This window comes from Phascolarctos cinereus, unplaced genomic scaffold (assembly GCF_003287225.1).
Source record: "Phascolarctos cinereus isolate Bilbo 61053 unplaced genomic scaffold, phaCin_HiC Scaffold_9;HRSCAF=440, whole genome shotgun sequence".
Classification (NCBI taxonomy): domain Eukaryota; kingdom Metazoa; phylum Chordata; class Mammalia; order Diprotodontia; family Phascolarctidae; genus Phascolarctos; species Phascolarctos cinereus.
In genome coordinates this window covers 203,704,417-203,730,325 of record NW_027556402.1, presented here as the reverse complement: position 1 = coordinate 203,730,325, position 25,909 = coordinate 203,704,417, and the positions used below count along the sequence as shown (strand labels likewise).

Genomic DNA, 25,909 nt, shown 5'->3' with positions numbered 1-25,909 from the left:
CTGGCTGTAAAAATTGTTTCCTAGTTTTCTGCTTCCCTTTTGATCTTGGTTGTATTGGCTTTGTTTGAAGAAAAACTTTTCAATTTAATGTAATCAAAGTCATCCATTTTGCATTTCAAAATGTTCTCTATCTCTTGTTTGGTCTAAAATTCTTCCATTCTCCATAGATCTGATAGGTAAACTGTTCCTTGCTTTCCTAGATTGTTTATAGTATCTCAGTCTTTTTTTTAAATTTATTTTTAGTTTTCCACAGTCACTTCCATAAGCTTTTGGTTTTAAATTTTTCTCCCCCTCACTGCGCGCCTCTCTCCCCAATACGGCATGCCATCTGATATAGGCTTTCTATATACATTCTACATATTCATTCCTATTAAACATAGAATCAGTCTTTATGTCTAAGTCATGTACCCATTTTGACTTTGTCTTGGTATAGGGTGTAAGATGTTGGTCTATGCCTGGTTTCTGCTATACTATTTTCCAGTTTTCCCAGCAGTTTTTGTTAAATAATGAGTTCTTATTCCAGAAGCTAGAGTCTCTGGATTATCAAATAGTAGATTACCATAGTCATTAACTGTTGTGTCTCATCAATAAAATTTTTTAAAAAGAAAAGAAAAAACACAGTCCCTGTAACAAGATAATCAAACAAAATAAATCTGTACATTTGCCGTGTCTACATCTTGAGTCCAAGTCTGTCATTTCTGTATTAGAAGGCAGGTATCATGTCTCATCATTGGTCTTATAGTTGGTCATTTTAAATTGTTCTCCTGGTTCTGCTTACTTCACTCAGCATCAGTTTATACCAGTCTCCCTGGATTTCTCTACAACCTTCTGTTCTATCATTTCTTATGGCACAATAAAGTTCCATTAATTTCCTGTACCATAATTTGTTTAGCCATTCCCCACTTGATGGGTACCCCTGTTGTCTCCAGTTCTTTGTTGCAGCAAAAAGGGCTGCTACCAATAATTTAAGGCCTATGAATCTTTTTCTTTCTTTGATCTCTTTGGGGTTTAAGACTACTAGTGATATCAGTGAGGCAAAGGATAGACACAGTTTAGTGACTTTGGAGGACGTAATTCCAAATTACTTTCCAAAAATAGTTGGACCAATTCACAGCTCCACTAACAATTCTCCTGACCTCCTCAAGCCTCTGTAGTAATTGGCATTTTCCATTTTTGTCTTCCTTGCCATTCTGATAGATTTGAGGTAAAACCTCAAAGTTGTTGTCATTTTCATTTCTCTATTAATGATTGGGAGCATTTCTTCCTTGGAGAACAACTTGCTCATATCCTTTGACCATTTATCTGTTGGAGGAATGATTGTCATTCTGATGTTTGAATCAGTTCCACATACATATATCTTGTATGTTACACTTTTACCAAAGAATCTTACTCTGAAGATTTTCCCAATTAACTATTTCACTTTTAATTTTAACTATATTGGTTTTGTTTGTAAGAAACTTCTTAAATTTTGTGTAATCTAACATATACATTTTATCTTCTGAGATCCTCTCTATTTCTACTTTGGTCTTGAAATCTTCCTCTACCTGTAGTTGCAAGATATATTTTCTTTCTTCTCTAATTTGTTTATATCTAAGTCTTATTTTATATGTAGTTTGAGGCCTTGGTCTAAGCTTAATTCCTGCTAGCTTGTTTTCTGGTTTTCCCAGCAGTTTTTGTTGCATAAAGAGTCCTTAACCTAATAATTGTAGTCTTTGGGTTTATCAAATACCACATTACTGTTATCTGCTTCTGTATTTGGGGTTTCTGATGTGGTCCAACTTTTCTGTTTTTTAGCCAATGCATAATAGTTTTGATGATTACTTTTATATTTTGTCAGAAGCATTTTCTGCAGTCTCTTGACATAATTGTGTGATTTTTATTTTTTTTGTCATTAACGTCGTTTATCATGTTTTTAGTTTTTCTGATACTGAGCCAACCTTGTGTTCCTGTTATTAATCCTACTTGTTCATAATGTGAAGTCTTTTTGTTATATTTTGTTATTTTATTAAATTTTTTTTGCCTTGATATTCATTAGGGTAAGGATCTTTTTTTTTTTCTTTTGGGTGAGGCAGTTGGGGTTAAGTGACTTGCCCAGGATCACACAGCTAGTAAGTGTCAAGTGTCTGGTCTGAGATGGGATGGTCCTCCTGACTCCAGGGCTGGTACTCTATCCCCTGCGCCACCTAGCTGCCCCGTAGGATAAGGATCTTAACCTGAACTCCAAAAATCTGAATGGGAAAAAAATTAGTATCTTCACTAACCTTCTAACTGAAATTTAGCATTCATTTGCTTTTTCTAAGATTTGGTCATTTAAATTCTGTTTCTTGTTCTGTTAATCTGTGTATTTTATATTTTGGTAAATAGTCATCCATTTTATTTTAATTTGGATGCCATATAATTAGGCAGAATCATGTTGGACAATTTTTCCTTTGTTTCTTCTCTTGTGATTTCTTCACCCCTTTTTTTTTGTTGTTATTGACAGTTTGGTTTTCCATTCTTTTTAATATCAGCCTAGCTAATGGCTTATCTTTCATTGATTTTTATTCATGTATTTTGTTTTTACATGACCTAGATGTCCTCTGTGTTCCTCCCCTTCTCCTTAAGCTTGGTTTAATTAGCATTTCTCTTAGTGTTTCTATCCTAGCTTTTCCTTCTCTGCATGCTTTGAAATATCTTCGCAAAATTTAATCTATGTCAGATTATGCCTAACTTTAATATCTGGTTCAGCCTTGTTGCTTCTTTCAACTTTTCGAAGAAAAAATTAGAAATTGAGCAACTCAGGAATTGCTCAGTTTCTTTGCTTCTGACAGAGAATGACCTCCAGCAGATATCCAGATAATTGAAGTTCCCCATTCACCACAATACCGTTCTTCCATGTCCTTTATTCTTTTAGTTTTGAGTGGGGTATATATTTTCCCAGGGTGGAATTCCAGTCATCTGTTCCATTCCACCAAGTATCAGTAGTAATAATGAGAATCATTTAGCTTCTGATTATTTTGCAGTTTAGATTTGATGTAGCTAGTCACCTATAAAGTTATTCATCTCTCGTCACTCTAGGAAGCCATTAAGTAAAAGGCTAGTCTTTGGCTTGAAGAACAAAAACTAAAAGTTTGATGCAAACAGGTCCTCCCTCATCTAGAGAGTTTTCCTTAGAATGGGCTTTCATTGATTTCAGTGCCAGAAACCAAGATGGCTAGCCCCTTGGGGATCCCACTTCTCCCTGGTAGGGTGACTGGGCAGCTAGGGGTGATTAGTTCTGCTTATACTTGCTGCAATGAAAATGCTCACCAAGGGCTAGTTTTCTCCTGAGATGGATAGGTAAATACCGTTTGGGCGGGACCAGAAGTGCTGTGCTCTTTAAAAGCTTAAGTGCTGACTTAACTGAATTGGTGTGCTAACACATCTACTCCTCTTTGAGGTTGTATGCTTTTCTCTTATTTGAAAGGGAATCTTCTTTTCTTTCTTCTTACTGACCTGTTTGAGTCAGATTCTTTTGGATATGAAACTGTGTGCATTTCTTTTCACTAAATTGTCATCAGACTTGAAGCCCAGATTTTAGAACTCAGCTTGTGTCTGCCTGTCTCTTTGCAGACAGGGAAAGATGTGTCAAAAGTAGTTTGTCTGTCCACTTTTTCTAATGCACTGTTATCTGGTTATTAATTCGGCAGAGATGTGAGGAGTTCGGGGAGCTGAAAAGGTTTACATCTTGCTTCTCAATAAGCATAGATCCGAAATAACCAGACGTTTTCCAGGTCCTTGGAAGTTTATACATCTTGGTTGCAGAGGAGCAGTGTGTGTAAATGACTACCACCATCACCACATCCTCTACTACCTTGTATTTATTTTGCATACATTTTGTGTGCTAACACATGTATTTGTCTCCCCTCCCCCCATAGAACATAAACTCTTTAACAGCCAAGGCTTTTACATTTTTGTCTTTTTCTTTTCAGGGCCTATCACAGTGCATGGAACAGGGTTGTAAGCACTAATAAATGCTTTTGGATTGATTGAGATGGCCCATGAACTGGACCTTGAAGGGCATAAATAGGACTGGGATAGGATGGGGGCAGTAGGTAGAGCTTTCCAGTCTGGGAAGTGGGGCCAGTATGAGCAAAGTTGCAGAGGTGAGAAAGTGTGATTGGGGGGGCGGGGTGCCAAGTAGACTTATCTGAATGGTGTGGAAGGTATGTAATATCATGAAAGGAAAGGCAAAAAAAGATGGAAAGAGGTGTTGGATCCAGATTGGGAAGAATTTTTTGCTTCGAAAGAGCAAATGAAAAATTTTCCAAGATGGATTCTCACTTGATTAAATTATTTTAATGGGAAACTGCCTGAAGGCAGGGGAATGAACTAGGTGCCTTCTTAAAGTACTTTCTAGCCAAATGATTGGTTTTTTTGTGCCCCTTTTATATTCATTTATTCCTCTCCCCATTCCATCCCTTACCTTCATTTTAAAAAAGAATTTAAAAAGGAAAACTACCTAAGCAAAAAGGGCTAAAAAAAATCTGATCTGAATGCACAGTATCTCCAAGGGAGGCCAGGAGGTGCATTGCCTCCCTTCTCAAGTCAGCCACCTGATTCTTGCACTGTGAGGATTCAGATTAACATAAATTTGTTAAAAATATTTTTTTAATCTCAGTGCCGAAAACTTTTTGGCTCATGAGAATAAAATAGGTTACTCTAGATAATTAAACAAGGGGAAAAAAACCAACAACTATTTTTCCCTACCCTTCTATTTTTGATTCACTGGCTCTGCCTTGAATAGTAAAGAAAAATATATTCACAAATATTTGGGCTGGGTTTCCAAAAAAGCTGAATATGACAACCTGATCTGTAATTCATTCAGCTGAAACTGCCTAAAAGTCATGCTTGGCAGGCTGTCACCTAGAACCCTTAAAAGGAATGAGGAAGCCACAAACAGAAATGCATTTATTCTTGGAACTGATGTCAGATGGTTTTTCTCTTACTTCGAGTGTCTGGTTCCAAGGTCCTTGAGTAGTAAGGTTGGATTGCTACTTAGTTCTGGGGTAAGCATAGATGGATAGGCTTGGGCCATCTCTGAGTCAGGGCCTGACACCATCTTGGCAGCAATGAAGATTCTGTGGATCATTGTTTTTCTCCAAACTTCTAGTTCCATTGAGGGCACCCTCATAGTTACCTAGGTTTATAACCTTGTAATTGTCCTTTACTCATTGTGCTGTTCCTCATCCTCTACTCATCATATATCCAAACAGTTGCCAAATCTCATCAATTTTTTTCTAGCATTTATTTAGCATGTTAAGGTTTGCAAAATACTTTACCAATGTTATCTCACTTCATCCTTGCAACACTCCTGGGAAATAGGTGCTGCTGTTATCACCATTTTTACAGGAGATGCTGGGATGCTGCTCTTTTGTCTTCCGCATTTCACTTTTTTTGGAAAATCTTATTACAGTTAATTCTCAGTCTGAACTGGGGGAGGCAGTGATTTAAGTGATTTGCCCAGGGCGCAGAACTAGTCATTGTGTGAGGCCTGATTTGAACTCGTCTTTCTGACGATAGGTTTAGTACTCTAGCTACTTCATCACCTTGCTGTCTCTAAGGCAATTCTACAGCATCTTCTGCCTGTCTCCTATCACCATCCTTGAAGTCTCCAATCCTTGGAACACCTGCCACTGAATTGTTAGTAAAGCAAGCCTAAACAGAAATTCACCTTGAGGGGGAGTCAGAAAGTACGTCTGAGGCAGGCCAGACCGGCACCTGTGCTTCCTTTGGATCCTGGAGGAACTAGGATTCAGCTTCCACAAACCCTCGGAATGGTCACCCCTCCTCCCCACCATTCCTCTGCTGGCGTCTGGATTTCCAGCCTAACCCCTGCAGCCATCATCTGAAGAAAGCAACCTTGAGGGAACTGACCCAACCACTAACTCCCCCGTCTAATCGGCCAAAGCTCCTGAAGACCCATGAGAAGGCGTCTTTAGCATTGTCTTGTGGTCAGCATCGCAAATAGATATGATTGTAACCATAGAAATGATACAAAATAAGAGGCATTACCATTGGGTCTTTATACCTGCTCAGCAACTGAGCCCTTTTATCTATGTCACTTCCCTGTGTTAACATGAGCTTCTGTCTTCGTTTTCTGAACGTATCTCCAGCATTGACACAAAGTGTTTCCCAAATGCTTTTTCATGCTGTTATCTCTCCCGTCTGTCTCTTCCACTGAACTCACACAGATGCTACCCTAGCTTAGGCCTTCATCCTCTCTCACCTGAACTCCTGTGGTGCTTCTTCACTGATCTTTAATCTGTCTTTCTTTCTATCCTTTTCCCCCCCCCGTTAATGCTTTTCTTTCTCCTTTCTCCCTTTCCCTCCTCACTAGTGTTTTGCTTTTGACCACTGCCTCCCTCAGTCCTGCCTCCCTTCTGTTATCCCCCTCCCTTTCCTTCCCCTTTACCCTTACTACTTCTTCCCTCCCTTCTGTCTCCCTTCCCTTTTCTTTCCCCTTTTCCCTCCTACTGCCTATAGGGCAAGTTAGACTCCTATACCTAATTGATAATGTTATTCCCTTCTTGAGCCAAATCTGATGAAGGTAAGGTTCAAACAATGCTTATCTCCTCCCTTCTTTCCCTCTACTGTAACAGGTTTTTATGCCTATTCCTGTAATGTAATTTACTCTTGTCTGCCTCCTCTTTTCCTTTTCTCTCAGTATATTTTCTTAGATCAGATTAATCCACTTACTTGGATCCATTTAACCCACTTGATTTGATTTTTTTTCTAACTGAAGGGAGATATTCTTTAATGATGGGAAGACCAATTGCAGCCACAGATTTGACTGCCTTATGAGGTAGTAAGCTTCCTAACTCTAGAGGTTTCCTTTTTTTTTTTATACAAATTTATTTATTTATTTATTTTTAGTTTTCAACATTTACTTCCACAAGATTTTGAGTTCCAAAGTTTTTGAGTTCCAAAGTTTCTCCTCATCTTGTCCCTTCCCCCACCCCAAGATGGCATGCATTCTGAATACCCCTTCCCCTAGTCTGCTCTCTCTTCTATCTCTTCCCCCCCTTCTCTTATCCCCTTCCCCTTCTATTTTTCTGTAGGGCAGGATAGACTTCTGTACACCATTTCCTGTATTTCTTATTTCCCAGTTGCATGTGAAAACATTTTTTTAAACATGTTTTTAAAACTTTGGGTTCCAAATTTTCTCCCTTCTTCTCTTCCCACCCACCCTCATTGAAAAGGTAAGCAACTCAATATAGGTTATACATGTGCAGTTATGCAAAACACTTCCATAGTAGACATGTTGTGAAAAACTAACTCTATTTCCCTTAATCCTATCCTGCCCCTCCCCTGCATTTATTCTATTCTTTCTTTTGACCCTGTCCCTCCTCAGAGGTATTTGCTTCTGATTACCCCTTTTCCCAATCTTCCCTCCTCTCTATCATCCCCCTGCTCTCTTGTCCCCTTCTCCCCCTATTTTCCTATAGGGTAAGACAGATTTCTATACCCATTTGAATGTATATATTATTCCCTCCTTAAACCAAATCTGATGAGAATAAGATTCACTCATTCCCTCTCTCCTTTCCCTGTTTCCCCTCCCCTAAAAGAGCCTTTTCTTTTTCTGCTTTTTTTTGTGAGATAATTTACCCCGTTCTACCTTTCCCTTTCCTTTTCTCCTAGTATACTCCTCTCTCATCCTTTAATTTTATTCTCCAGATATATTTGATTTTTTTTATCACTACATCAAAGGCAACTTATACCCCCTCCCCCCCCCGCTCTATGTATACCCCTTTAACGTGGTGTAATAACAACACAGTTCTCGAGAGTTACAAGTGTCATTTTCCCTTGTAGGGATGTAAACAGTTTGCCGTTATTAATAACATGATGTTGTTTCTCTATGGCCTGCGTATGTCTCTCTTGAGTCTTGTATTTGAAGATCTGGTTTTTTATCAGGAAGGCTTGGAAGTCCCCTGTTAAGTTGAATATCCATCTCCTCCCCTAAAAGGTCATGCTCATTTTCTCTGGGCAGTTGATCCTTGGTTGTAATCTAAGCTCCCTTGCCTTACGGAATGTTATATTCCACGCCATATGGTCTTTTAATGTAGAAGCTGCAAGGTCCTGTGTAATCCTGACTGTGGTTCCATGATATTTAAATTGTTTCTTTCTGGCTGCTTGCAGTATTTTATCTTTGACCTGGTGATTTTGGAATTTGGCTACTAAATTCCTTGGCTTTTTCAATTTGGGATCTCTTTCAGGAGGTGATTGGTGGGTTCTTTCTATGGCTATTTTTCCCTCTGGTTCTAGGACCTCAGGGCAGTTTTTCTTTATGATTTCCTGAAAGATATTGTCCAGGCTCCATTTTTCATCGTGCTTTTTAGGTAGACCAATAATTTTTAAGTTTTCTCTCCTGAATCAATTTTCCAGGTCAGTTGTTTTACCAGTGAGGTATTTTACATTTTCATCTATTTTTTCATTCTTTTTCTTCTCTTTGATTCTCACTGTCTCATAAAGTCATTAGCTTCCATTTGTCCAATTTTAATTTTTAACAGTTTGTTTTCTTCTATTAGATTTTGTACCTCCTTCACCATTTGGCTGATTGTATTTTTTAGGGACTTGTTTTCTTCAGTGTACTTTTTTTCCAGTTGGCCAATTGTATTTTTTTAAGGACTTGTTTTCTACAGTTAATTTTTGTCCTTCCTTTTCCAAGCTATTGACTCTCTCTTGCATACCATTTCTTTTCCCAATTTTTCTTTTACTTCTCTCATTTCACTTTTAAAATCCTTCTTGAGCCTCTTCCAAGAAGGCTTTTTGGGCTTCAGACCAGTTCATATTCCCTTTTGAGATTCCAGATGTGGGCTTGTTTACAGTGTTCTCCTCTTCAGAATTTCTGCCTTGATCTTCATTGTTCCCATAATAAGAATCTGTTGTATGTTTCTTTTTGCTCCTGGTGTTTGCTTATTTCCTGGCCTCTAAAGAGATTGAGCTCTCCTGCTGGGGAGCAGAGGGCACTGACCCAAGCTTCTTGTGTTGGAAGCCTAGGGTGTGGTCACTGGCTTTGTGTGCTGGGGCCTCCAGTGTTGGCAGTTGGTGGCTGTAGGGTTCTGGCAGCTTACCTGGTGTTGGGCTGGAATCAGTAACACTGGAACTCTGGGGGTGGGATTGGGTAGTGTGGCTCCTGGAGATTTCCTGCTCACCTGGGCCTTTGCTTCCTTTCACTTTCTTCAGCTCCTTTCAGATGGATGTTGCAGGATATTTATCTGCTTGGGACCCCTGGAGCACTTCCCAGAGTTTTGCTGAGGCACTGGGAGACCCGGTTGCCAAAGCACCTGGTGGTTTTCTGAGCTGATTTCCACTGGTTCCCCCTCCCTCACTGAGGCACTCGGAGGTCCAGGTGTTGGTGTTTGCCTGCTCCACCACCTCGGGTTCAGGATCTCCTCCTGGTATGCTGAGGTGGGGCTTTCTGCTAGCTTGCTGGGATGCCTCCCATTCAGTACTCTCCCAATGAGCTCTATAATTTTCTCTAGCTCTCTTCCCTTCTGCTTTCTTAACCCCTTACCCCAGGGCAAGAGGAGCCTTTCCCGTTAACCCCTCAAGTTACCTGGGCTACTGGTGGACTGCTGTACCCCATCTTTCTTCTGGTTCAGCTATTCCAGGGTTTTTCCTGGGATGATATTTTCTGGCCTTTCAGAGGTTAATCAAACTAACTGACTTGGCACCCATCTACCCCCCTCTGTGCCTTTGAGTGTGCTGTCCTGTATGGATGCAATGTGCTGCCTTCTCTTAGAATCCAGGGGAGCTTCATGTGCTGCCTCTTAAAAGATGCCTTGCCCCTAGTTGTGAATGCTCTCTCCTTTCTCAAGTTATACTTACACTATCTGTGAAAATGTTCAGTTCTCCCAACGATATCAGTTTTTCATTTTGCTTCTGCATCCCCAATATCTCACATAGAACTTTGCGTGGAGTTGGTGCTTTAAAAATGTTTTTTGAATTGGATTGAATTGAATGGGTCAGCCCATCCTTCTGCTCTTTGACTAGGGTCCAGCTGGGCTGTTATGAAAGGAACATGTTCCTAAAACCAGCTGCTGACTTGTTGATGGATTCTTTCTTTCTTCCTTTCATCCTACGTGTATACAGAAGATGGATCTTTCTGCCAAAAACCTTTACCCAGGTTAATTTTACGCCTGTAGTCCTCAGACTCGTTATTATTGTTCTTTCCATCTTCACTAGTTCTTTCCATCTTCATTAGTTTAGTTCCAGATTTTTCTTTATTTTGTATCAATTTGTATAAATCTTTTCATTTTTCTCTGAATTTTTTCTAGGGTGTAGGGTTATTCTAGTACTTTCATATACCCCAATTTGTTTATCTATTCCCCAACTGAAGGGATTTTAAAAATGGGAATATTTGAAAATTCCTGCCTGAGAGGTATGACAATGAAACACTCTTTTCAGTTTTAATGCTGTTAAGAAAGCGGAAGGGAAGAGAGCTAGAGAAAATTATGGAGCTCATTGGGAGAGAAAAAAACCAGAGTGCTCTTAAGCTGTCTAGCTTAGGAAAGTTCCTTTGTGGTAATTTACAAGAAGCCAATGTTTTAAGCATCATATAGGACCTAGAGAGAGAGGATGTGAGTGTTCAAAGTTTCTGTGTGTAGTCCTGTTCTTGGAATTTTCATATGAGCTGTTAAGATAAATTCAAAAAGTCCATCACTGAGCTGCTCCTTCTCAGTAATCCTGGGTTTTGTTTTTCCTTGAAGGCTACTTCTGATGATTGGACGCTGCCCTTTCATCTGCCAAGATGGTAATAAACCTTTGCCTCCCGCAGTTCAAACCAAGAATTCACTGCAACAAGGTAAAAAAAAAAATGTGCTATGATTGCTATTTCTGTCTAGTTTATAGTTCCTGACCTCCACGCTCCCATTTCCTTCAAAATTGATTCAGTGAACTTTGTGGAAAAGCATTGAGCATGGCTGACTCCTGGATAGTTAGCAAACATACCTCTCTTACTCCACATATTAATTTTAGGATGTGTCTGGGATGCTTATCTAAGGCAAGTGTCATAGTTGGTAGGACCGAGATACAAATAGGGGAAGTTCAGGGAAGGTCCATTTTCCCCAAAGCTGTGTACCTTGACATTTTCCAAGAGTAAGACACCCATGCATCTCTGGGTAACCTCCCAGTGACATTTAATTATAATTTGGAGTTAGTGCCCCTTGAGCTATGAAGGATTACATTGTTACAGGGTCTGAGATGTTTTGTTTTTGTTCTTGTTTTTGTGTTTTTGGTGAGGCAGTTGGGGTTAAGTGACTTGCCCAGGGTCACACAGCTAGTACATGTCATGTCTGAGGCTGGATTTGAACTCAGGGCCTCCTAAACTTTAAGGCCGGAGTTCTATCTAGTGCGCCACCAACCTGCCCCTTTGAGATGATGTTATTAAACCTAGACAGATACTCTCTGGGCTCCTGCTTACTCATGACAGCTCTGCCTTCACAAGTCTACCTTGTGTCTGAGTAAGGGAGAGCCAAGCTTTATGAATTATGAATTCTATGCCACAACCTCACAGGCTATCTTAAAACAGTTTTTCTTTAAAATGGTAATTTCTTAAAATCCAGCCTGCCTTCCTTGGGTCAGCTCAAACCAGCATGTTTCCTGTTTGTTATTAAACCCAGATCTCAGCAGATGGCTATGAAGTAGAAAATCTCATCTCTGAAGACCTTGTGAAGAGAAACCGTGGCTTCCGCACTGAGTATTTCATTAAACCACCGATCCATGTGACTGTGTCCTTTCCCTTTAATGTGGAACTCAGCAAGATTAATGTGGACCTCACTTCAGGGGGAGTCCAAAATATCGTTGGTCTGGAAGTGTTCACGTCTACCTCATCAGGTAAAACCTATTGGAGCACCATGGAGTCTGAGCCCTCAGTCTTGGAGCCGACTAACCCTGAAAAAGAGGTTTTCACCTTGGTAGGGAGAGTCTTGTTGAAAAACCAGGGGCGAGCGACATTCACTCACAAGGGCTTCAAGGCCAGGGCACCTTTCCATCTTTTGGAAAGTAACCTCACTCCTAATGGAACTGTCACTCAGGACCTCTGGAGTAAAGGCCCCTTCTCTCTTGGTTATGTGTCCAATTTAAAGATCTCGATCACACAAATCGCTGGCAATGGGATCACTTGCATTAAGAAGGTGGAAGTCTGGGGCCAGCCAGCCAAAAGCTGCTCCCAAGAGGTCATAGAGAACGTCATGCAGTTAGCCTCCCAGAACCCTCCTCGAGGCTTGACTCCCACAGCCTCCCCCCCCAACTCGACATTGCCAATGGAGAATGACAACGAGTCCCGTGGTCAAGGCCAGCGGCCACCAGGACCTCAGGAACTGACAGACCCGATCGATGATGTGCCGGAGGAATTCCTGGATCCAATCACTCTAGAGATCATGCCCTTCCCCATGCTGCTCCCCTCTGGCAAGGTCATTGACCAGAGCACCCTGGAGAAATGTAACAGGAGTGAAGCAGTTTGGGGCCGAGTCCCCAGTGACCCCTTTACAGGGGTGGCCTTCACACCGACCTCCCAGCCACAGCCCCATACTTCTCTGAAGGCCAGGATAGACTGTTTCCTGCTACAGCACACTGTTCCTGGCTGCAACCTTGTTGGAAGAGCCCAGGCTCCTGGGGTAGCAGTTCCCTCTTCCGTGGCTTCTCGCAAGAGAAAGGGGGAATTTGTGGCGCCCTTGCCAAATCCCCCAGACCTCCCTCGTGTTCAGCCGCCTCCCTATTTTTTTACCACAGACCCACGATTCACATCTTCTACCTCGGAGAACAACACTAAGAAAATGAAACTCAACGCCGAGCCAAGTCTGACACATATGGATTGCTCATCAGGTAGTTTTACTGCACTAATTCCCTGTTCTGTAAGTAGGGGTGGCTTCTGCCATAAGACTGGGCTGCCATCCATTTATGCAGCATTTGTGTTCTTGGGTTAATAAGTTCCGTACTGATTTGGGTACTGAGTCCCAAGGTTTAGTCATTTTTCTGGAACTTGGAGTCTACAGAAGAATTCTATTCAACTCAAGAAATATTTATTAAGCATGTCTTGTTTGTAAGGCAGGGAGAGAAATAGATAAGTAAAACCTGTCCCTGCCATCAAGGAGCCCACAGGAGAAGCAGGATGTGTGTGTGTGTGTGTGTGTGTGTGTGTGTGTGTGTGTGTGGTGTGTATATATATATGTGTGTGTGTGTGTGTATGTGTATGTACATGTATATATGTGTGTGCATGTGTATGTACATATATATATATATACACACACACACACACACACACACACATACATAAAAGTAGATTAGAGTATGAATGTACCATTAAAAGAGAGGGACAAAGAGAAGATTTTTTGGTTCCATGGAGAAAGTGACACTTGTGTTGGGCTTTGACAGGAGAAGAGCATTTATTTCTTTTCCTTTAAAAAAGTATGTGCACCTGCGTATGCACATGCATGTGTGCGAGCGTGCGCGTGCACACACACATACATCCTTTTATCAGTACCTTTTGTTAATGTCTCCTTCCTCTCTTACCTACCCACTGAGTCATCCCTTGTAACAAAGAATAAAAAAGAAAGCAGTTCAGCAAAACCACTCTGTATATCAGCCACCCTTCCTATTCCATCTCTTCAGAGAAGGGAGGAAGGTACATTTCTAGGGGAATGTAATTTCAGCAGTGATGCGGGAAGAGGGCATTGCAAGTCAAGGGAGTGGATCTTAGAGATCATCTTAGTCCAGCCTTCTTGTACAGGTGAAGAGATGTGCCCACGGGATTGAAGTGATTTGCCTAGGGTTCTGCAAGAGATCAGTAATAGAGCTTGGAGTGATGTGCAGAGGTTGATTCCCTTTGTGTGACTCAGCGACTGTCTTCCTGATATTGAACTTCTTTGAGAAACTTTAGTTTCCTTTGCTGTAAAATGGAGCTATTACTTGCCCTTCCTACCTTATAAAGTTGTGAGATGAAGAGTGTTCTGTGAACCATAAACCCGCTATACAGATGCATCTGGGAAAGCGGGGGTTTTCAGCCCAACTATCATCCCATTTTACAGTTGAGGAATTAAATGATTTGTTTAAGGTCACACAGCTAGTATCTGAGGCCAGGTTTGAACTCTGGTCTTTCCAGGTCCAGTGCTTTATTCTTTGTACCATGTAGCTGCCTCGTAAATATATTAAGCACCTACTGTGTGCCAGGATCTATGCTAAACATTTTACAAATATCTCATTTGATCCAAACAGAAGATTTTCTGTTTGATACAGGAGATAATAAAGAGCCACTGGTGTTTATTGAATGGGGAATGACATGATCAGATCTATACTTTAGGGGGATCAGTTTGACAGCTGAGTAGAATGGACTGCAGTGGGGAGAAACTTTAGTCGAGGAGATTGACCAGCAGGCTGTTAGACTAGCCCAGGTCTGTGGGGATAAAGAGCCGACCCAGGATGGAGGAAGTATCAGAGGCAGAACAGGGTGGAGAAGACATGTGAGGAGGTAGAATCGGCAGGACTTGGACCTGATTAGATGTGGGAGGTAAGAGAAAGTGAGGAGGTGAGGGTGATGTTTGGGTTGTGAACCTGGATGGCGGAGGGTAGTGGTGTCCTCAACAATTCTAGGGAATTTAGGAATAGGAAAGGGTTTTGGGGGAAAAATATTAAGTGCAGTTTGGGATATGTTGAATTTAAGATATCTGTGGGGTATCCACTTGGAGATGTCCAGTGGCCAGGTTAGATGCCAAACTGGAGGTCAGGAGAGAGGCTAGGGCTAAATAAATATTGGTAAAAGAGGGGAGAAGAAAGGGGCCCAGGACAGAGTCTTCAGGGATGACCTGGAAGAAAGATCCAGCAAAAGAGAATGAGAAGAAGCAATCAGACAGGTCGGAGGAGAACCAGGGGGAATGAGCATTGTGAGAGAAGTAGGTGATTGACCATTTAAGAGGCTGTAGAGAGGGCAGCAAGATGAGTGAGAGGAGGCACTTAATAGACCAGTAGTAGCTTTGGGGAGAGAGCAGTTTCAGTTGAATGATGAGGTTGGAAGCCAGACTACAGAGAGTTAAGAAAAGGAGGTGCCCTTTGTTGGCCACTTTCTGAAGGAGCTTAGCCACCAAAGGGAGAGAGATACAGGCTGATAGCAAGTGAGGATGGATGGATCAGGTGAGTATGGGAGAGATGGAGTTTGTTTGTAGGAAGCAGACACAGGGAGAGTGGAGATTAGTGAAAGAGTGGGAATGGGAGGAAGCAGTGTCCTGGATCCAGAATATGGCAGGGATGAGTCACTTGTGCTGGTGGAGGGGTTTGCCTTGGCAAGGAGGGATTGTTAAAGTAAGCCCTTGGATATGTCAGTGGCTAGTACTGATGGGTGGGCTACTTTTATATTTGATAGTGCAGGTTGATTACCTCTAGAGAAAAAGCATCTCTCCTCAGAGCCTGGAGTTCCCTTTCCTATAAAAATAGCAAAGTGGCATTTTGCGTTTTCAGAATTTGTGGAATCTGAGTTGTAAGGGACCTTACCAAGTGTTTCTCCAGCCTTTGCATCCCCCTCCTGCCCAGTGAAGGCTAGTTTCCTGCCTCCAAAGGCAGCCTGTCATGCTTTTGTCTAGGTCTCATTGTAAGGTTTTTGTTTATAGCAAGCCCAGGTTTGCCTCTTTATGGCACTTCTTGTTCCCATTCCTGTCTGGAGCCAAGTAGAATCAGTCTAATCCCTTTCCCAGAAACATGCCGTGGCTGCCTGTTATCTACAGGATAGTCTAATGTCCTTAGCACCCCTCACATCCTTTCTCACCTTTTTGACACTTCCAGCCTTATTAATAACACTCCTTCGGTGGTCCTGCCAGACTGGACAGCTCTGCTCTGATGACATCCTGTCTTATTCTGCCTCTTTGCATTTGGTCAGACTGTGCTCCATGTCTAGAATGCCCCTTTCTCCACCCTTATCTCTCTCTGCTAAAATTTTACCCATTCTTCATGGCCCCACTCCAGTATCTTCTCCTGTAGGCTGTCCCTGTGTCTCTCTCTTTCTGTGCAAATGGAACTTCTCCATCTTTAGGTCTGTGAAAAAACCCAGTACCTCTGTGATGTACCAACCTTGTAATCAAGTTCCTTGCATACAGTTGAACCTCCCTGTCTGGACTAGGGGCTTCTTGAATCTAGAGCTGAACACTGAATTTCCTCAGCACTGAACACAAGGCCTTGTATGCTGTAGGTGTTCAGGAAGTGTGCATTGAATTAGATAGATAAAAATGCTTTTGTGGTTTGCTGTGAGGTTATGTGCAGTAAACTTGTTGTCCATCCTGAGTATGCAGGCAGACCTTCCCTTTGAATTTTGCTCTTCTGATGTTTACCCGTGCCCATTCATGCCTCCTACTTTTCTAGAAGAGGATCTTTCCCCAAAGTGTAGCTGTCGCGTCCTTCTTGATTTTCCTGCCTTTGTTCACAGCCTTCCCAGATCCCACCGTCCTGCTTAGGCCTTTCTCTTTTTCTTGGCCATCCATCCATCCATCTCTCCCTAAATATAGCCCTCTCTGTTTCTCTCAGCAGGTACTACTTCTCATGAGCAGAGGTTATCAGAAAGCTTGGATGTTGCCTTGACTTCGGCCCTCAGCACTCTGCCATCCTTCACAGGCCGCCTGACCAAGGCTCAGCCTCAGCATCTCAGTTCGGGGAGCACCAGCAGCAGCAGCTCCTGGAGTTCAAGCATTAGCTCTGGTAATGTAAGCCCGACCCATTTCCTGCCGAACCCCTGCCCCTGGAACCTCCTGAGCCCCCTGACTCAGGCCTTATCTGCCCAGCCTCTACCTCTGTGCCTGGAAACTCGAGAGGACACTTGTCACTGTGCCTCCTAGGCAGAGTGAAGGACATTCCCTAAAGCAACTTGGATCTTCAGAGAAAGGTCTCTTCACTGCTCTGAGTTACTGTTTTTCTTTAGAACTAGAGGCTGTACGTATATTGATTTTGGCCGTGTCTGATGCCTTGACCATTCAGGTTGGATAGCGTCCTGCTAGGTTCTGGCAAATGTTTCTCCTGCTGGCAAATTGTCAGGCTGTCTCTCTGAGCCTTTGGCCTCTTTGCTTGAGTCTTAGACACCTGCAAATAGAAAAAGTCTGTGAGATTTAGGGGGAGAGTTCGGTTTCCAAGCAAAGAGACTGGCAGAAGTTGGCCTGTAGAATTGGGTTTCCCCTGGGGCTGCTTTGTTGGGCCTCAGTCTAGGAAGGGCTCCTCCCTACCTGTCACCCAAGCCTTAAAGCTCCGAATTGCTGGCTCCTTCCCCGACCCCTGGTGTCCCTGTGGCCGTGAACATATTTCTTGGTCTTTATGCGTCACTTTGTTTGAATGAAAAATTAGGTCACAAGACTTTATAGACCCAGGAAATTCTGACTTTTTGTAGATGACAGTCAGCTCAGTGCTGACTTAGCTGTCCATGTGTGGAAGGGGAGGCATCTCCTTTTACTCTGCCTTCCCCACAAGTCATTGACATGGTCCATGGTGAAGCTATGGGGCATTTGAGAGGATTCCAGAAATGAGGGCAAATTTGACCGTGCAAGTCCACAGGGACACTACCACATGTTGAAAAAAAAACAGCAAAGGCTAAACCAGTGCAGTTAGAGGAGCAACAACCGGGGGAGTGTAATTGGGGCCTTCAGGCATTCACATGGCTAGCATAGAGAAGACAGATTAGACTGGCCCTATTTGGCCCCAAAAGTCCGAGCTAGGAACAACAGGGAAAACTGCAGGGAGGCAACTTTTACTCTGTGACAGCAAGCTCCAGGCACAGCTGCCCAGTCTGTGAATGGGCTGTCTCGTTAGATAACATTGGAGATATTCGGACAGACACTGCATGGCCTCTTTTTGGGGATGAAGTACAGGGACTTCTTTAGTGGGTGGAAGGAAGATTTCTAAGATCTCTTAGAGTTCTACGATTGTATGAATTTATGATCCAAGTCTTAAAGTAGGAATGTCACCTGAAGGCAGTTTCCAGAACCAATTCATCCATGTAGATAGGAAAATGCAGTGAGTGCTCAAGTTAGGTAGGCTTTGCAGCAAGGCTCCAGGGGCCTGCAAGGACAATAACCTTAATCTTTCGTCTGAAAGAAAAACAAGTTTTTTCTCTTAAAAAGAGGCTTTATATTAGCTGTGGCCAAATGTCTAAGACAGATATGTTCACTTTTACACCATGGTTTTGTGTTTTAAGGGGCCTCTCTGAAGTGTTCACAAAGGTTCCCAAGGCTGAACATTTCCCTTGGCATTTTGTTGACACTATTAATTTGTTTAGAAATCGTGTTTTTATCCTACAAAGAAAATGTTGTTTTTTAAATAAATGTATATCTCTGTTTTATTTATTTTTAATTTTTATTTTCAATTCCATATTCTCTCCCTACCTGTTGAGAAGACGAGAAATACAATACCCATTGTGCATACGAAGCCACATAAAACATATTTCCATATTAACCCAAGATACAGGGGAGGGTGGGGGGGAGAAGGCAAGAAAAAGAAAGGAAAAAAATATGCTTCAGTCTACACTCTGAGTCCTTTAGTTTTTTTGGAAATGGATAGCATTTTACATCTCTGCAAAGAAAACTTTGGCCTTGGCCCAGCCCATATTTAGATGCTTACAGTCTGAATTAGTAGAGTCCAAGTTAATGAGGTTGTACTGTATTAAGTATTTGTGTTGAATCAATGGGTATAGGAAACTGACTTCTGCCAGTAGTTAAATCATTAGCCAAGAGCTTTTTTTCACCAGATAATTTCCATATTGGGATGTATCTAACAAACCGCCTATGTGTCTTGCCCTGGCTTGGTCTTAGGAGCTTGGAAAACACATTGTTATGGGACTGTAGTTAGTGGAGAAACTTCAGTAGTCCTAGAGGATGTAGGGAAGGTAATTTTTTTTAGCTTACAGAGCTAATCACAGCTTCTGAAAATCCTGGAATTGAGGCCACTGTATAAGAAAGGTGTTGGGACACTGAACGTGAATAGATTTAGTAATAGGTGTGATTTAAAAGAAAGCCCAAGAATGTGGCTCCTGTTCCAAAAGCCACAAAAAAAGGGATCATCTACCCAAGGACACTGGTGAGCCATCATTATCCTAGGTAAATGGCTCAAGTTTTCTCTACCCTGAGGTAGATCTTGTTGTGCCCCTGGTCCTATGGAGGACAAAGACAAGAGAAGACTTGCTTCCTTTCTAGACTTATAGTCAGATAACCCTTACAGCTCTTCCTCTGAGGAGCTTAGAGTCTACTTCAGACCAAATTGCCTATCCTAATTTGGATACCCCGTGACATCTCCCACTATCTTCAACATAGGGCCTGAAATTCTCAAAGAAAAATTCATGGTAATGACTGTCCCCTGAACACACTAAAAAGACATTGCCGGTCTGGGTCCAAAAGGAGGAAATGTGAAGGGCGGAAAGGATTTGGCATAAGCTGAGCTGTCATAGAAAGTCCCTGATAGAGACAGGGTTAAACCTCTGCCCAGCAGCCTCCTGAAGTCATGGCCCAGCTGTCTGAGTCAGGAGGCCTCTCAGCCTGCACTGGCCTTTCCCGTCTCCCAGGACTGTGGCAGCGGCTGCTTGGTCTGTAGTCAGTCCCCTTTACTCTGCTTTGCTTCTGTGATTAAACGGATTGCTCACTAGCCCTATTTTCATTATGTGGAGTCCCCCTGGAAGCTGCCAAGGTTTCTTTATTCCCTTTACTTGTACTTTTAAGGGTTTGTTTGTGTTTTAACATTACAGACTTTTCCAGATTGCTCTTTGTGAGCAGAGTTTGCTTGAATATAATTGGCTTTTTCATGTTCAGAGTTGCTGCCTGAAAGAACATGGGCTGGTGCAAAGAATACTGAGTTTGGAGTCAGAGGGCCCTTGTGGGAGCAGTGATTTGGTTGCTCACTACCTGTAGGATCTGAGACAAGTTTTTTCATCTCTTTGGGCTTTCCTTTCCCAGCCTGTGGAATGAGGATTCCCAAGGCCCTTTACCCCACTGAATCCTAAGATTCTGTGAGCCAGTTATCATCACTTTGTTGAGCACCAGGCAATCCAGCCTCTAAGAAAACTGAGCTGGTCTGTAGGTCTGGGCCAGATGGCTCTGCCTTCTGGGGCCCCCTTCTGTAGACACAGACAAGCGAGGCCTTTCCCTTGGCAGAGAAAATTGTGGGCTGCCATAAACGCTCACGATGGCTGCAGAGACTCGTTCTTTTAAACTGCTTCCCAGGCACACCAGCATGGAGCGTGTGTGTCCTAATCCTGGCTCCTGTTTTTCTCCCTCATTTGCCAGGACTACCCTGGAGCACCTCTGGGCCTGGATGCAGCGCTTGTAGCAGAGTGTTTACTACTTTCTTCAGAAGTGAACCTGCTTATCAGCTTCCCTGTGGCCACCTGATATGCCGCATCTGCTTGGCTGAGAGGCAGAAGTCACCATCCGTCCACTGCGTGAGCTGCAAGAAAGCCGCTGCCAACCAGGATGTGCTGAGGGTCCATCTCTAAGGCTCTGCTCCATGGAGTAAAGAGCCATCCAGGGGAGGATGTGAGGAGGGGGAGGGGGAAGGAGCATGAGGGGGATTCCTTCAGGGTGGCTTGGTCCAGAGGATTCTTGGTCAGTCTGCTAGGTGGGGTTGGGCTCTGAAGCTGGCCTGTCTCCAAGGGCAATGCTGAAGCTGAGTATAACAAAGGGCCATCCGTCTGTGCCCCACCGGAAGTGGTAATAGGATAACCAAGCCATATGTGGCCAGGACAGGAGTTGGTGAAATGCTGGGGCCATCCTCCCCACCCCTACCCCCGTCACTCCCCAGGCCAGACACCCTGGGGTCTCTTGTGTCTGACCCTGTGAGTCCAACCTTTGTCAGCTGTGGGCATGCCTGGTCTTTCCTTCCAGGATCCATCCCTCTGCCACAGGGATCTTTTCTGTGGAAGTCTCCCTTTAGGTTGACTGAGAAGCCAAAAGCAGCTCCCCTCCTAGTCCCTCTCTTCCTCTCCCACCAGTCCCTTCCTCCAAAGTGAGAAAAGAGCTGGAGTTCCCAGTGGGCCAAGTTTGGCAGAAGTACATAAGCACATGGCTCTGGATGTGGAGGAGCCAACTCTCCCAGGGAACAAAATGGCATCAAATCAGGGGAGGGTGGGAAGGGTGGGAGGGGAGCTGGGAATTCTTTTGTGTGAACAAATAGTTTCTTGTCTATCTGTCTGTATGTTGGAGAAACTTCAAGCCTTAATAAAGGGATGGTTTGGGCTGCCTGAGGCTGCACTGTCTTGTTTTGCGGGTGCCCAGACCTGTTCTCCAGCTAAAATTCCTCCCAGGAACACTGGGGACACGTCCACACTAAGTAGTGGGGCCTCCTGCCTCCGAGCGGTCACTGCAACCTAGAGAGTCCATTTGGTAATGTGTGTAAATGGTCCAGGAGGGAGAGGAGGGCGACAATTTCTGAATCATTTTATTTGTCCTAGAAAAGCCACTGACAGCAGGGGAAAAAAATAGAATGAGGGAGAGGTTGGATTGGCCTTTTTATTCCTTATTAAGCTCTCACAGAAATCATCCTTTGTCTTCTAAAGGGAACGTGATGGAGGTAAGATGTTTTGTGGTCTTCCCAAAGATGTCAGTCAACATGGTACCAGGGAAAGAACACTTACTTTGGAGTCAGGAGACTTTGGTGCAAATTCCACCACCTGCCACTTGTTACCTGTGTGACCGTGGGTGAATGCTGAAACTCTGTGGGCTTCAGTTTCCTCATTCAGATTTTAAAATGCTAAAAAAGTCACTAGTTAAGACTGTTCACACATAGTAATGTTTCTGAGAATAATAACCCTAAGGGCTAGGGATTATTCTGTGAAATTTGGATTCAGGCAAAAGGCTGCACTTAAGGATTTAGAATGCCACATGTGGCCTTTAGGCTGCAGACTTCCCACCCTGCAGTAGGGTATCTAGTTAAGTAGAAAAGTCAACAGGCCCACTGCTCCCCAGGTGTGGCGTCAAGTGTGTTGTGAGAAGCATTTGTGAATACTTCCCCTGCACTAGGGTTAGGGAGCAGAATCTCCTGTAGTGACAAAGATCCAGTAATATAGTTGAAGATCTTGGATGGGACCTTCGTGATGTTTCCCTGAGCTGTGTAAATATGGAGCTCACGAATTTGGTTATTGCGGTACAGTACTCTGGGAGTGACGTGGGTAGTCCTGTTAGATCTCCTGGAATGATTAGGTCACTTGCCTTCACTACCAGCATGGTGTATGGGGTGTTCAAGGAGGACTAGAGCCCCTGGTGAGAGGACTGCTCACCTACCTTTGGTGTCCACCTTTTCCCCTCACCCTGCTCTCACCTGTGGCTCTAAGAAGCTATAGCACGTGTAGCAGCCACACCAGGTAAAACCATCTCGGGCTAAACCAGGTTGAGGGTCACTGAAAGTCCTCAAACCCACTGGCGAGTTAGAGGAGTTTCTGTCTCAAGCACGTGAAGACTTTCCCCAGTGGAAAGGGCGGATGAGAACAGTTTGGTCCAGCTGAAGCAGGTGATGTGGAGCCCTTAGAGCTTGGTCAGACACTGAAGATGCCAGGGTCATCCACAGCATCCGGGCTGTCCTCAGGTTGACCTTTGTCTTTCCTGGACTTAGTGTGTATGTGGATGCCTTGGGCTCTGGAGTCAAAGATGACCAGTCTAATGCTGTCCACTCCCTGTCCTGAAAGAGGGCACTATGCAGGAGAGGGTGCGGCTAGGGGTGCCGTAGTGCACAGAGTGCTGGGCCTGAAGTCGGGAAGACTCATCTTCCGAGTTCAAATCAGGCCTCAGACACCAGCTTGGTGACCCTGGGCAAGTCTTTGCTTTGGTTTCCTCATCCGTAAAATAAGCTGGAGAGGGAAACGACAGACCACTCCAGCATCTTCACCAAGAAAACTCCATATGGGGTCACAATCAGACATGACTGAAAAACGACAGAACTACAATACCTTGAAAGAAATGGGCCTTAACGGTTTTCAAAAGCTCTGAGTCTGCAGGACCCTTTGACCGGGAAGCTCTGGCATCTGATCTAGCTGTTCTTACTGCAGCTAGAAGGGGCTGTAGTAGGGTGTACCCAGAGTAAGATAACAGTAAATTCAGATCGGGGTTGCCAGAAAGTATGTATAAGATATATGTATACACACACATACACAAATATACATATATTACATACAGTTGTAAGGGGCCTCATTTGTACTAAGATGGGAGGAAAGAGAGGGCAGCTGAAAAGCTTTCCTTTGGTGGCCACAGCCCACACCTTGTCTGCTGTGTCAGGGGCCCACATAAAATTTGCCCTTGAGTCCCTTGTAAAAAAGATGGATTGGAGGATTTGGAGGGAATTCATCCTATAATTAAAAAAAATTTTTTTTCCAAATAGAGGGAACATGTAATACTACCCAGTTGCCCCAGTACAATTCTTCAGAGCCTGGAGCAGAAAGGGCTTAAGGGACTACAGCTTAGGAGAGAGCCAGGAGTGGGGGGTGGAGCACCTGAAATTTGAGAACCAAAAAATCTGCACTCACCAGTGGGGTCCTCAGCTGAGTATTGTCATCCTGCTTCTGACATCAAAATGACGGGGAAATAATCCACAGGGCTAATTGCACTGCGAAGTGAGAAGCTGTGAGAGCACAAAGAGCTGTAATTAGGAACAAACACGACAGATTGCGAGGAGAGAGCCTGAGGTCTCCATCTCCCTGAGCAAATTTTGCACAGAATTTTTGTGTATCTGCACAAACAGAGAAACATCATGTTACCAGTTAATTTACAATATGCAAGGGAACCAAATGCTGGATATCTTGACTTTCTGAAACAGCAAAGCAATTTACAATTGCATGTTGCTGGGACCATTTACATCTCAACTTTATCTGCAAAGTACTACAGATTAAAACCGAGGAGTGAGTTATCAGATCTTCCATTGAGCCTTCAGAACTCTTCACAAGCTGGTCCCCCAGAGAGAACAGGAAACTTCCACCCAGTAAAATATCCCACCTCGGAGTGGACAGGCAGAAGCTAGACTCCTCTGAGCTTTGGTATCTGGGTTATGGAGGAGGGGGTAGAATGGACAATACTTTGCATCTTTGAGGATCTGCTTTGATCAGAAGTGGATTGAATTAGGTCTGACAAAACCTGAATTCTGCCTTGCTTTTACCCTCAGTGGTAGATACTATTCTCTTAGCTGGGCTAGTTGGAATTAGGTCTGGAGACAATACAGTCTCATTCTCCAGACAGAAGCCACCCTGCTGTTTGCCTGAGGTGGCTTTGATTGCTGTCCCAGGCTTCCCCACCTGCAGTGTGTGCTTCACAGAGCACTGTGATTGAGTTTGTATGATTGTAACTGGGTTAGATACTTAGCAGGCCTTAAGGATACCCTAGTCAAACAAATCAAGCTGACAAGCATTTGTTAAGTACCTTTTATGTGCCAGGCCCCGGTGCTAATTGGATACAATGGTTAAAAACAACAAAATAAGACACCAACTCAGTCTCTGCTCTCAAGGAGCTCACAGCCCAGTGGAGAAGATAGACCATTGACTATGTACAAACAGGATAGAGACAAGATAAATTGGAGATCATCTTAACACTCTAGAATGATAGGTTGTATTCCAAGGAGTTGAGATAGTGGCATTGTGACCTCAACCACCTCCCTGGTGTCATTTCCTGTCCATACCTCTTTTATCCTCAATAGTTTTCTACTGTACACATCTAACTTCTAACCTGAATTCTCTTTGGAGCCTCTTTTTTTTTTTTGAGGTCAATCACCAAGCATTTATTAAGTACTTGCCCTGTGTTGAGTATGAAGTCAAGTAGTTCAAAGCACACATGGGGTCAAGGCAAGAAGTATTTATTACATGCTTAGTATGTGCCAAGCACTGTGCTAAGTGCTGGCAGTACACAGAAAGGGAAAATTCATCTCTGCCTTTAAGGAGCTCACAATTTTTATAATGGAGGAGCTAGGAGTAGTAGTACAAAGCTGTAATCCCTGTTCCCGGGGAGGCTGAGGCTTGTGTATCTCTTCAGTTTGGAAGTTCTGATCCACAGTAAGCTAAATGGATTGGTTCAGTACATCCAGTAGCAGCATGGTGAACCTATGAGAGGAGAGGACCATCAGGATCCCTAAGGCAGGGAGAACTCGTCCAGGCCCTCAATGGTGCAGGCCAAATCTGCCATGACAATGAACATAGAGATTGGTTTCATGAGAGGCTTCCACTCTTCCAGCCTGAGTGAGAGAAAAACCACAAGGCTGCTGTCTAGAGACAACCTTTTTCCAAAGTCCCTTTTCTCGAGATGTGTTTTCCCCTCCGTGGATGAAGGTATTTATTTTTCTTTGTGATTTGTAAGAAATCTCAGGCTGTTTCCAGGGTCATCCTTCAAGGCTGTTTTGTCTTGTTTTGTTTTTTCTCTCTGTCTGCACATTCATTCTCAAGCTTGGCATCTGAAAGCCTGCTCCATTGCACAAGCTCTCTTGAATGTGTCCTCTGGCATTTGCAGGTCTTTCCCCAGACACTGTCCATAAGGAGCAGTCACTTGTAGTTCTGCAGTCAACACATGTCACAGTCCTGGAGATATTAGAGCTGCAGGGGTTCTCACCAGCTTAAAAATTTTCCGGAGTTTATCCTCTGTTTGTTTGTGAAACTTTAAGAGGCTGTGGTTATAGCAGAGCAGAATGAGCTCCCCAGAACACCCAAAGCACCCAAGTTCTCCAGAATGTGCAGAGCAGGTTTGCTGAGAGTTACTTCCTTCTGCTGTTCTGTAGTTGTTCCGTACTTGTAAATACAAGCTCTGTGGACAAAGTCCTAAATGACATCACTGGCAGCTGCGTATTGTTGAGTCTTTATTAACTGACTTTCAAAAAGAAAGAAAGGAGAGAGAGAGAGAGAGAGAGAGAGAGAGAGAGAGAGAGAGAGAGAGAGAGAGAGGAGTGCGAGCCTCTTTGGAACCTCTTGACCACA

General features: G+C 43.4%; 1 protein-coding gene across 3 annotated transcripts in view; it reads left to right on the top strand.

The window, feature by feature from the left end:
• Nucleotides 1-21,211, top strand: part of UBOX5 (U-box domain containing 5) — a 41,488-nt gene extending 20,277 nt beyond the window's left edge. For 2 of the 3 annotated variants that reach the window (XM_021005373.2, XM_021005374.2), the window contains exons 2-5: nucleotides 10,731-10,825; nucleotides 11,643-12,846; nucleotides 16,528-16,698; nucleotides 20,259-21,211. In XM_021005373.2, the coding sequence (XP_020861032.1) occupies nucleotides 10,772-10,825; nucleotides 11,643-12,846; nucleotides 16,528-16,698; nucleotides 20,259-20,467 (1,638 nt within the window). In that variant the 5' untranslated portion in view covers nucleotides 10,731-10,771 and the 3' untranslated portion in view covers nucleotides 20,468-21,211. The remainder of the gene's footprint in view (nucleotides 1-10,730; nucleotides 10,826-11,642; nucleotides 12,847-16,527; nucleotides 16,699-20,258) is intronic. The other variant, XM_021005375.2, reaches the window with a different exon arrangement.
• Nucleotides 21,212-25,909: the final 4,698 nt, after the last annotated feature.